Source organism: Melanotaenia boesemani, chromosome 7 (assembly GCF_017639745.1).
Source record: "Melanotaenia boesemani isolate fMelBoe1 chromosome 7, fMelBoe1.pri, whole genome shotgun sequence".
Lineage (NCBI taxonomy): Eukaryota > Metazoa > Chordata > Actinopteri > Atheriniformes > Melanotaeniidae > Melanotaenia > Melanotaenia boesemani.
In genome coordinates this window covers 35,200,377-35,212,846 of record NC_055688.1, presented here as the reverse complement: position 1 = coordinate 35,212,846, position 12,470 = coordinate 35,200,377, and the positions used below count along the sequence as shown (strand labels likewise).

At 41.8% G+C, this 12,470-nt stretch overlaps 1 protein-coding gene across 1 annotated transcript in view; it reads left to right on the top strand.

Annotated features, from left to right (window-relative positions):
* aff2 (AF4/FMR2 family, member 2) overlaps positions 1–12,470 on the top strand; it is a 154,111-nt gene that overhangs the window by 46,311 nt on the left and 95,330 nt on the right. The window contains 1 exon segment of the mRNA XM_041989755.1: positions 10,063–10,107. Within this exon segment, the coding sequence (XP_041845689.1) occupies positions 10,063–10,107 (45 nt within the window).

Below are 12,470 nucleotides of genomic sequence, written 5' to 3'. Positions count from 1 at the left end.
GCATCGACTCTGCCAAACAGGCTAAGAAACTTGCTAAAATTATGATGGTGGTTTTTATTTGATGCTTTGGTGCCTCCTCTCTAGAGGCTAAAAAAGAAGTGTCTGCAAAGTTGAGTGGTGACACATCAGTGGTGCATAATGTGTCAGAACATGTCGAGAAAGGCACAAATTTCTAACAAATCTGCTTCCCACATTGGCACACAGTGAGCCCGCCACGTCTTGACTACTTTCTCTCTCTGAATGACATTTTTTATACGTTTTGCAAATGTTTGACACTCCTGATAGAAAGCTCCCACAGACTTAATGTTTGTTGCACAAAACATGCAGATAGAAATTTCATCTTACAGCGTAGCCCGTGCCAGCCCTCTAAACACTGTCCTAACACTGTTGTTTATCTGTTTTAAATATGTAAATATTCAGGGCTTATATTCATATCTGAATAATGAAAACGTTATTCTTAACAATTAAGAATGAAGTGTTGTAGTCTGCCGAGGAATACCAAATACCAAGAATACTATCAGAGCTCTGATTATATCTGTAATAGCAGGTATGTGAGGTTATTTTAGAGAATTTCTTTGAGGCATTTCATGAGTTAACTTTATATTAACATGCTAATACTAATATCCTCCAGTTTAATGCTAAAGTTAACATTTCATGGGGCTCCAAATCACTAACATTGAAAGATACCAGCTTTTTTCTTTAGCTGCTCAAAGCAGGGGTGGATCTAGGAAAATTATAATGTGGGGGCCTTGCAGGGGCCACAGGCCGGAGAAAGGGTGGCACATGTAAATGAGATCCTGAAAGTAAATAAATGGGGGAAAAAGGTCCATTTACAGAGCACTTTTCAAGTAGGGCTGCAACTAATGACTATTCTAATGGTCGATTAGTCACCGACTATTAAAACGACTAGTCCACCAATCTGATTTTGTATCTCATGATTATTATAAATGGATCTAATTTCACTTTCAGCTTTGAAATCTTGCTTGAGGTTGTTAAGAAAGTCCGACATTCCTCCTCTTTAAATGTTCGAGCATTGCAGACGTACTTCCGTGGTACACAAGGTCCGCTTTTCAAATCTCACATGTATTTAATTTATTTTGTAAGTTTAACGTGAAGTTATCCCAGACTTTTAACGTTCTCCGCCGCGGTTTTCCTCCCTGGTCCGGCACCATATTTTTCCCCTGGCGGATTTTATAGCGCATGTGCAACTCTCAGCAGAGATAAAAAAAAGAAGATGATGTCTCACTCTGTATTTTTTCCCCTCTCTTTGCGCATGTGCATTGTGCAACTCTCAGCAGAGATAGGATTAGAAGACGATGTCTCACTCTGTAGTTTTTTTTTTTTGTTGCCGACAATAGTCGACAGCTAAATTCGTTGTCGACTATTTTTATTGTCAACTATTGTCGACAACGTCAACTAATCGTTGCAGCCCTATTTTCAAGATGTACAAAGTCGTTTTACAGTAGGAAAATTTAAAATATAATTTAATAAAAAGTACTTAAGATACCCATTTTAAAAAGGAAAATACTGATTATTACAACTAAAGTGGTCATTTAATGTAAAATATAAAACAAAAATAGTAAAGCAATAGTATTTTTTTTCTATCAATAATTGTTTACATGGAATGATCCTGCATTATATGGTTTTAATCCCAAGTACTTCAATTATAATGAGAAAATAGCAAGTTTAATCTGTTAATTAACTTTGCACAGATGTCACATCTGGTGGTTTTATGGTATTTACATCATCAAAAACAGTCATTTATTTTACCATGTTTTGACCATGTAGAAAGTATTTTAGCTCCTTTTATTTTAAGTTCAAGTTCAAGAAGCTTTACTGTCATTTCAACCACATATAGCTGACGCAGTACATAGTGAAATGAAAACTTGTACAAAAAGGGTTTTGTACAGTTCAGTTCTTTTGTCTTGCACAGTTCTGGGTGTGTGTGTGTGAGAGTGATTTTGTGTCATTCAGTCCTGAGTGTTGAGGAGCCTGATGGCTTGAGGGAAGAAACTGTTACAGTCTGGTTGTAAGGGCCCGAATGCTCCGATACCTCTTTCCAGATGGTAGGAGGTTGAAGAGTGTATGTGAGGGGTGTGTGGGGTCATCCACAATGCTGCTAGCTTTGCGGATGCAGCGTGCAGTGAAAATGTCCGAGATAGAAGGGGGAGAGAGACTTCAGCTGTCTTCACTATCCGTTGAAGGGACTTGCGATCTGAGATGGTGCAGTTCCCAAACCAGGCAATGATGCAGCTGCTCAGGATGCTCTCGATGGTCCCTTTGTAGAACACAGTCAGGATGGGCGAAGGGAGATGAGCTTTCCTCAGCCTTCTCACGAAGTAGAATCGCTGCTGGGCTTTCTTGCTGATGGAGCTGGTGTTGAGTGACCAGAGGCAGGAAACCATAGACTTCTTAGGCACAGGGAATATGGTCGTTGTCTTGAGGCACTTCAGGATGATGGAGCTGCTCAGCAAGATGTTAAAGATGTCAGTGAAGACATCTGCTAGCTGCTCTGCTCACTCCCTGAGCACTCTGCTAGGAATGTTGTCTGGACCAGCAGACTTACGTGGGTTGACTCTACGTGGAGTTCTCTTCACGTCAGCTGTGGTGAGACAGAGTACCTGGTCATTAGGAGGAGGGATGGTCTTCCTCGCTGTCGTGCTGTTCTGTGCCTCAAACCGAGCGTAGAAGTTGTTCAGCGCGTCTGGGAGGGAGGCATCACAGTCACAAGCAGTCGGTGATGTAATGTAGTGGGTTATTGCCTGGATGCCCTGCCACATGTGCCGGGAGTCTCCACTGTTCCGAAAGTGGCCGGGGATTCTCTGGGCGTGTGCGCGCTTCGCCTCTCTGATGGCACAGGACAGTTTGGGCCCTTGCTGTTTTTAAGGCCGCCCTGTCCCCTGCTCTGAAGGCGGAGTCTCTCGACATCAAAAGAGCACGCACTTTTGCAGTCATCCATGGCTTCTGGTTGGGGCGTGTGATGATGATCTTGGAGACGGTCACGTCATCGATGCACTTCCCGATGTAGCCGGTCACCGATGCCGTGTACTCTTCCAAGTTAACTGAGTCGCCGTTGGCTGCAGCCTCCCTGAACATGTCCCAGTTAGTGCACTCAAAATAGTCTTGAAGAGCAGAGATGGCTCCTGCTGGCCAGGTTTTAACCTGTTTCAGACCCGGTTTAGAGCGTCTGACAAGTGGTCTGTATGCTGGAATCAGCATCACAGAGATGTGGTCTGAGTAGCCAAGGTGGGAGCGGGGCTCCGCACGATAGGCGCCGGGAATGTTTGTGTAAACAAGATCCAGCGTGTTCGCTCCTCTCGTAGCAAAGTCCACATGCTGATGGAATTTAGGGAGCACTGTTTTGAGATTTGCATGATTGAAATCTCGGGCGATGATAAACAGTCCGTCGGGGTGAGCATTCTGCAGCTCGCTAATAGCTCCGTAGAGCTCACACAGAGCCTCTTTAGCATTAGTACTGGGTGGAATTTACACTCGGATAATAAAAGCGGTGGTGAATTCCCTGGGTAAATAAAAAGGTCTGCACCTAACAGTCACAAACTCCACTATCGATGAGCAGAAGTTAGACACAAACGCAGAGTCCTTACACCATTCCTTGTTAATGTAGACACACACGCCGCCACCGCAAGTCTTACCGCACAGAGCTGCATTCCTGTCAGCACGAAACACAGTTAGCCCGGCTAGCTGAATGGCGGAGTCCAGAACTCTGTCGTTGAGCCATGTCTCGGTAAAAACAAAGACACAGCAGTCTCTGTACTCACGCAGTGTAGTTCGTTGGAGTCGGATGTAGTCCAATTTATTGTCCAGTGTGCAGACGTTGGACAAAATGATGGAGGCTAGTGCCGGCCGGCTAGGGTTTGTTTTTAGCCTAGCACAAACACCAGCCCGTTTCCCGCGCTTCCGCTTCCTCGCTTCCTAAAGTTTATCTAAAATTATTTATTCATTTTTTAAGTAAAACAAATTTAATACCATCCATCTATCCATAAATCTAATATATTTTTTAAATAGAGTAAATGCTGCCTAGTGTGAGATAAGTAACTTTACAAGTAGGGGTGTCCAAACACTGTTTTTTGTACAGGTGGGTAGAATTATGGGTGGGTAGGGGTAGTGGTCTTCAGCCACTCATTGGTGTTTAGCTCATTTCAACCCCAGAACACCTTCTGGTGGTGGAGCAACGGCTTTAATGATGTACGTAGCCTCGCTCCTGATAGGCCCAGGTCTCGAAGCAGCCTGATAGTAGATGTGCAGACAAAGTCCCGACATCCGCTGCATAGATGCTGGTTGCCGAGCCAATCCTGCTACACTCTGCTGCCTGATCAGCATATTTTACAAACTTGTTCCTGTGTGCGACAGACATTACTCCTTCCCAGGGATGGTCAATGAGCAGTACCGACTGCATTTGCAGACCAAAGTCTGATATCCAGCTGCAGCAAAGTGGTGGTGAATTCTGGGGGGCTTATATTAAATGCCGTTTGGCATGATGATTCTTTGGCTGCTGTTGGCTAGTAGTAGATAGTAGGTGCCCCTGCTGCTACTACTAATGCTTAAGCCAAGTAGCTTCTGCTAAATCCTTCTTGGGTCAATGCTGTTGTGGCCCAATAGAGCAACCACAGGTGAAAACTAGTGGTAACTGAGCTTAGTGGCTGGTGGTGAAGTATGGGCCTGGAGGAACTAGAAGATCCTGGGCCTGATGGCTGATGGCGAAGCCTGGACCTGGAGGGACCGAAGGATCCTGGGCCTGGTGGCTGATGGTGAAGCCTGGACCTGGAGGGACGGAAGGATCCTGGGCCTGATAGCTGATGGCAAAGCCTGGGCCTGTTTTCTGATGGTGTTGCTTGGGCCTGATGGCTGATGGTGAAACCTGGGCCTGGAGGGACTAGAGCAGGGGTGGCCAATGTTGGTCCTCAAGAGCCACAATCCTGCAGGTTTTCCAAATTTCCCTGCTCCAGCACACCTGACTGAAGTTAAATGGATCCAACAGCCTATAAGGATCTGCACAATGACTCATTAGTTTAAGTCAGGTGTGTTGTAACAGGGAAATTTTGAAAACCTGCAGGATTGTGGCTCTCGAGGACTGACGTCGGCCACCCCTGGACTAGAGGATCCTGGGCCTGGTGGCTGGTGGTGAAGCCTGGGCCCGGTGGCTTGGTCATTATTCCAAACAGCTAAACCACATAAATCCTAGATAATTTAGATTTACTATTTAGATATATACATAATTAGAATAGATGAATAACAGTGTTTAGGACTTGTTCCATACAAAGACTCTCTTGTGTTGTCTTTCTAAGCTTCCTTTGGTCTGTGTAGTAATAAAACTTTGTTGATTAGGTAGGCTTTACTAAAGAACACATGGACAGCTCCTGACTTAAGTCTGTTGCTGGATCAAGGTTGTGTATTCTCATAGCTCAGAGTTTGTCTAATAACATTTTAGTGGAAGATGAGTCTCAGATCTTCCACAGGGAAGAGCTAATCTTCATCCTCCCACTCCGATTTGACGTCCACTCAGTGTCTGAGTGATGTGCTGAAGAAAGGAGTAGAATAGAGCACAGAAACACATCCAGAAAACATACAGATGGCTGTTTCATCCGGCAGCTCTGAGTCAATCGTAGACAAACTCCAGCCAGAATCTCTTGTTGTTTTAGCAGACGGTGATTTAAGGCAGAATGTGACATCCGTGTTCATCCTGGTTACTAAATAGCTTCTCTGTTCATGTTCAGGCTGTTATTATGCTGTTTAGAAATAATCGTGTCTCGATCCTTCTGCTTTGCTTTGTTATCAGCCCGTTTGCTGGACTGATCCGTACCAAGATCCCAGCCGACAAATTGCAATATTTTGTTGGCAGTTGATCTTTGCGAGCCATAATTTAGCTGCAGTCATTATTCTTGATTCTTCTAAAGTTTTAGCAGACAAAGTCATGCGTGTCCTGCAGCTGTGATAATGATTTGTCTGGAGCAAGCAGAAAAGCAACTCTGCCCTCTGTTTGTGCAGGAAAATGAACCTTGGCTGAACTGAGACAGAAGAGACTTCCAGCTGAGAAACAAAAACATGTTTGTCTATTTTCTTTTTGCCAATAGTTTGACTTTAAAATTTAATTTCGCTTTCACATGCAGGGGCCATTATAAATTGCCTTAATTGATAGTCCAGACATGCTTTAGTCATCAGTACAGATGACTCTTATTCACAAAGGAAGGCTCTATTGACAAGGGCACATGTTTACATGGATTAGCAGCCTGCAGTCAGTGAACTGGTTAATCAGAGGAGTTGTACATGTTAAAGCTCAAACAGCCTCTTTCTCTCCCTTCAAATCAGACTCCTGGCAGTCCCATTAATTGTTGGGCTGCAACGGCCCTGTGGTTTATACGACTCAGTCCAAACCACACTCATTTTATGGCCTTTCTAATTCTGAAAACTGAAACATCTCAGTTTTTCTTAATGTCCCTGCATTGCTTTGCTCTGCCCACATGTACGGTTGCATGTGATTCTGTGTTTCATTTCATCAAGCAGCATGTTAGCAGGCATTCACAGCGCTGCACTAGTAAAAGGACAATTTTAAATGAAGATTCTGGAAAATATAATTGTTTTGACCTCGTCTAAACTGTGAAGGGTGGAGCAGCTTGGACTTGGCATGGCAGAGCTTTGGATTTCTCCACATGCTGAAGTGATATATTGTGCATGGGGCTGTAATAAAAAAACACTTCTTGGAATTTTAAGACTGTGATGTCTGTTTTATAAACTTTTCAAAACAACAACATCTGAGCAAATGTGTGAGAAATAGTCTCTAATATACAGGAGCAGAAGAAATAATTAAAACAAAATCACACAAAAAGAGGTAAGGCAATAAAACACAAATAAACATAGAACAGATTCACACACAACTGCTTCACTTGATCAGAGCCGGCCTCTGCAGAGATAATGTTCCCTTTCTTCAGGCGGACCTTTTTAATGTGTGCTATGTGCCATCTTTGTTCTTTTATTCAGCACATTTAAGTTAACAGTTGATATGAAAGAATATGACGCGGGGAGAGGCAAAAATGCCCAAACAGGCTTATATCATATATAAAAGATTAGAAATCAGCAGACTTTCAAACATCCTTTAAAACTCAGGGCTCCCGCTAAAAAGTATTTTTTCCATATTTCCACCCCTGTGAACCTTTGAATTAATTTAAAAAAAGATAGAAATTTTTCCTTTGTTTGAACACATTTCATAGAAACACAAATCTCAAAAGTATTAATAGTGATTTTTTTTTCTTTTAGAAAAATAGTGATAATTTTTTTAATAAAGAACTGGAAGAAACAGATGAGTTTTACCGACTTTTGACCCTAACAGAGTTGTTTCGCAGGACCAAGATTTTGCGAAGAGTGGTTGGAAAAGTGTTTTTCAAAATATATTAGAGTATGAAAGATATGGATGAATTAAACTATGTTTATTCTTCACCAGTAACACACATGCTGATATTTAACAGATCTCACAAGTGTTCCCTTTACTCTGATACCAAAACTATTCAAATAGACCTCATGGTTGCAGATTTATTCATTTCTTTATGGGTGAACAATTTTGAACAGAGGCCTAGAAAATAGGCACAGTGCTCATAGGGTTAAAATAAAAGTGAAAAAATGAATTTATCCACAGTTTAGATGGCACAGCAAATGATAAGAAATGTTTTTTTCTGTTGAGAATAAACTGTGTGTATGGATGTATGTGGATTCAACTTTTGTTTTTTTATTTTTAAGACGTGAGAAGCAGCTGCTACCAGCGCGAACACTCATACAACATTCAGAAAGATTAACTGCTATGTTCACAGAGCAGTTGGAAATCTTTTGAAGGTTTTACTAGGAAGATGGAAAATCTCCTTTGAAAAAACGTGAGGAGGGAATGATGCAGACATTTATGATCTCACCTGGTGCCCCTCTTGACCATCTATGGAAAGTTTGAGAGCTGTAGTGCATTTGGTGACATTATGAAGATGGACAGGCTATCATTTCCCTCTGGGTGTTAAGATTTACACCACAATGTCCACTATAAAGGGAGATATTAGCATACAAGTTGCTAAGTAAATCTAGAAGCATTTGGGAATTTAAAAAAATGAACAAAACTCTCTCATCTCGACCATGAATTCATTTTCTAGTTTTGCACATCAGTGTTTCAACTTGTCCACAATTCTGCCGCCACAGGCTTCTCAAATGTAGTGAGTCACAAAAGTAAATCTCGTTTTGCAAGGCACAAGGGAAGATTTACAAATATTAGACCTCTGTGGTAACTGAGGGTGTCCTGCCAACAGTTTTACTCTCGCTCACACACATACACACACACACACACACATGTTCAGGCGTAACCAGACATCCAGTCTATCAAAGCACAGTTTTGTATTAGAGGTCTTTGGAGAAAATGGACACTGAATACATAAACTGGCTCCAGTCTCCTTACACATAAAAGTTTAGTGCTCCGTTTTAAGTTTCTCGACTTAGTATTTAAGGCACGTTATTCTCTCAGATATTGGTGGTAAAATCAAGTATTTAGTCTCGGGATCAAGCTTCATTCACTTTACCCAGCAGTGGTGAAGCAGACATGGGACTAGCAGAGCTGTGTAGTGCTCATTGCTAAAATTTGTAGCAAAACATTCACTGCTAAACAGGAAGTTTCTGACAACGACTTCCTCTCTCCTCCCCTCCCCTCTCCTGCGCTGTGCATCTCTTCTCCTCTCCAGCTCTTAAAGGTGCCACGCTGCTCTTTTAACACAGCACTGTAAACACCACCATGTCACTGCACGATGACACATAACTCTTGGAATCTGTTTTTTTGTTGTTGGTTTTTTGTTTGTTTGTTTGTTTGGTTTTTTTTATCAGTGTGATCTGGCAGGCCAAATATTATAAATAAATAAATATTGGGCCAGTTTTGGCCTGCAGGCCGCCAGTTGCCAGCCACTGCTCTACAATACAATGCAATGATATACACTTTACTGTCCCCGTAAGAAAATTTGTCTTTGTCTCAAGTGCTGTTACATTAGCTGGCTTAACAGCATCAATACACAGCACAACAATGAACCACAGTAATATACATACAACCTCAAAGCAGAAATTACAATGCGATATGATACGACACAATATGACACAATACGATACAACACGATACGATACGAAACAGTGCAACACAATATGCTTTGTTGTTTATTGAACAGTTGTACATGTGCATTGAAAAGTTTAGAGAAAGTGAAATTAAATTCACCTGTAGAGGTCATAATCCTGAATATCCCTAACTTTTTGTGAGTACTGTATTTCTACTCTATTCATTCATGCATTGTTTATACCTGCTCGTTCCAATGGTGTGTGTGTGTGTGGGGGGGGGGGGGGGGGGGGGGGGGGCTTTAGCCTGTCCAAGTGGCTATTAGGTGAGAAGCAGGGTACACAGGTCACCAGTCCATCACCAGTTACTGAAATAGATCAAATTGATTACTTAGTAAATTTTTGTAATGGGATAAAAAAAGATATATTATTGTCACTGTAAAATTTGCTCTACCAAACTGTAGATGAAGCTGTTAATTAAAAATACCTTGACTTAAGAAAATTGCCACCTTAGATTATTTAACAGTGACAAGATTTTACTAGTTGAAGTTGAGCTATTTTACTTATTTCACATTATTTGGGGAAAATTGAATCAATAAAAGTGCATCATATTTCATCAGCAAATCATATGAAATCGTCTGCAGTACAGAAAAATTGTGCTTTTCAGTTGTTGTTTTGCTTGATTACCTGAGTGGCAACAGCTGATGAAATCCACCATCAACCAAGGCAGAAAAAACTAAATAAATGCTTGAAGACAGAGAGGACAGCATTTGTCCTTATGTGTATTTTTAAGAGTAAATCTCTCACAAATGTTGCTGTAAACTCCACATGTGGTGTTGAAATTAATTAATTAATTAATTATGACTGGACCTGCTTTGTTTTGTTGCTTAAAACTTGGTTCCGGCTGTTTCCCATGTCATTTATTTCTGCTTTAAATAGAGTTGAAGTCAGTGTCTCTGTCTCTCTCTCCATTGTTTTCTCCAGGTCAGCCTCCCAAATGACTCCAGCTGTGTTGAGGAGATTTTGCGGGTAAGTTGTCTGGGTACTGACACACACACACACACACACACACACACACACACACACACACACACACACACACACACACACACACTAACTGCACTGATTATCAGCTGTTTTCATTTTGCTCTCAAAGACTTTGGTCCATCTCCAGAGAATCTGATTGTATGAGGAAAGGACGGGGGGGTAATGAGAAAGAGAGGGAGTAGTGCAAAGGACAGAAAAGAAGGAGATCTTTTGGCACAAGCCAATGGTTATACAAGTTTTTTATTATTATTATTATTATTATTGGATGACATCATGCAGAAATCTTTTCCACCATCCTCTTCACTCCTTTACCCTCCTTTCTTTTCCTTCTCTGTCTGCATCTCGTCAAAATCACATTGAGCAACGCTTTTTTCCACCATATCCAGTGTTTCCTCTCCTGTCCTCATGCTGTGTTACTGTGCTCCCTCAGAGCAATGTCAAAACAGAAGTGTTTCCCCGTTAATCTTCCATCCCGTCAGAGGATTTGCAGCCATAAAAACAAGGACTTTCTTTGACCGCTTATGTCAACCTTGCCTCTTTCGTCTCTCGCTGTCCAATCTCTACCTCTCTCTCTGTGTATTCGCCTCTTCATTCTTCTCTGCCTGCTGTCATTCACCTCGCTCTTTCTGTCACAAATCAATATGCTGGTCAACGGGCCGTGTGGCAGATAGTCTGCTGTGAGCTGCATGGAAAGCCTTTGTCAATAGTATTGGTGCACTATTGAATTCAGACTGTGTTTTTAGCTGTGTGAAGAGGAAAGATCAGGGGGTTCAAAATGTGAGGTGGGGTGAGTCTGAGCGAAAGCCTGCAGCCATTTTTCTCTTTCTGTGATGGTATAACTACAAGTCAGCTGTAACAGTTATTTTAGATGTTTTTTTCTTACAATTCATGGTAAAAATGGACGTCAAAAACGTGGTGTACAGAAACAAAATTAAGTTTTCTTAGAACCAAGAGGACACCTTTTATTGTTGTTGATTGACAAGTGATGCAAAATATTAAAGACTATTAAAACTATTCTTAGCTATTTGAATGTGCACTACCCCTCCAAAATCTCTCATATTTGATTGGACCGCCTTTACCCTTGATTACAGATAATAAGATTCTTGTGTGAAAACGATGTCTCCTGTTCCCTGAACCACTCTTTCACTATATGAGCCCCATGAATCCTAGCATTTTCTTCTTGAAATATGGCCGTACCATCAGATGGAATAACCTGCTCATTCAGTATATTTAGGTAGTCAACTGACCTCTTTGGACATATAATGTTGCTGAAACTAGACCTGAACCTAGACCTGACTAACTGCAGCAACCCCAGATCATAGACTGCCCCCACAGGCTTGTACAGTAGGCACTAGGCATGATGGCTGCATCTCTTCATCCTCCTCTCTTCTTACCCTGATGCTCCATCACTCTAGAACAGGGTAAAACTGGACTCGTCAGACCACATGACCTTCTTCTATTGCTCCAGAGTCCAGTCTTTATGCTTCCTAACTGAAGCCTTTTTCAGAAGACAAAAATGTAGTGTTTATTTAGAGATTCTACAGTAAATGGTAAATCTACAATGAGTGGTTCATGATAACACCATTACTTATCACCTTTTAAAAATAACAGAAAAAGATCACCATCACTACTATGTTGCTAAGAGACCTCCATTTCGACCTGGAAATCATGATGAAGCCACTTCCTGTCAGACTTTCCACCAATCAGAGAGCTTAGATTGACGGTAACGTCCAATCAGGAGCAGCTAAAGATCAACCAGTGAGCAGAAAGTTCTATGTATGTGTGAAAAGAAGAAAAATAATGCTCCTCTATGGCTGGAATAAAGCCAAGAAGATGTTTCTGATGCACGGTGGCGCCACAAATGCTGCTATATCTATTCATATATTCATTTTACATCATTTTAGCCTCATGATGTCATGATTCCCGCTTTATGTTCCTTGGTTTACTGTTATTTTTTTTCATGTTCTGGGTTTTTGTCATGTTTTTGGTTTATGTTCTTGGTTTTTGGTGTTCAGTGTCATGTTCTGTGTTTCTTGATTTCACCTGGGTTGATTGCTCATTCACTTCACGTGCTCCTGATTACTCCCTCTGTGTATTTAGACCCCATGGTTTTCAGGCCCTTTTTACCAGGTCCTTGTGGTTTATTCCCCGTAGTGCGTGGTTTTTCCTTTCGTTTGGTTCTGGTTGTTCCTGAGTTTTGATGTTAAATAATGACACGTTACAGAAGGATTTGAGAGCTCTCCAACCAGTCTGGACCCAGACCCTGAGCCCCCCGAGCTTCCTCCCACAAGGTCCTGAAGGAGGAGGCCATCCAGGTGCCAGGAGTGCAGGCCCCCCCATTGAGT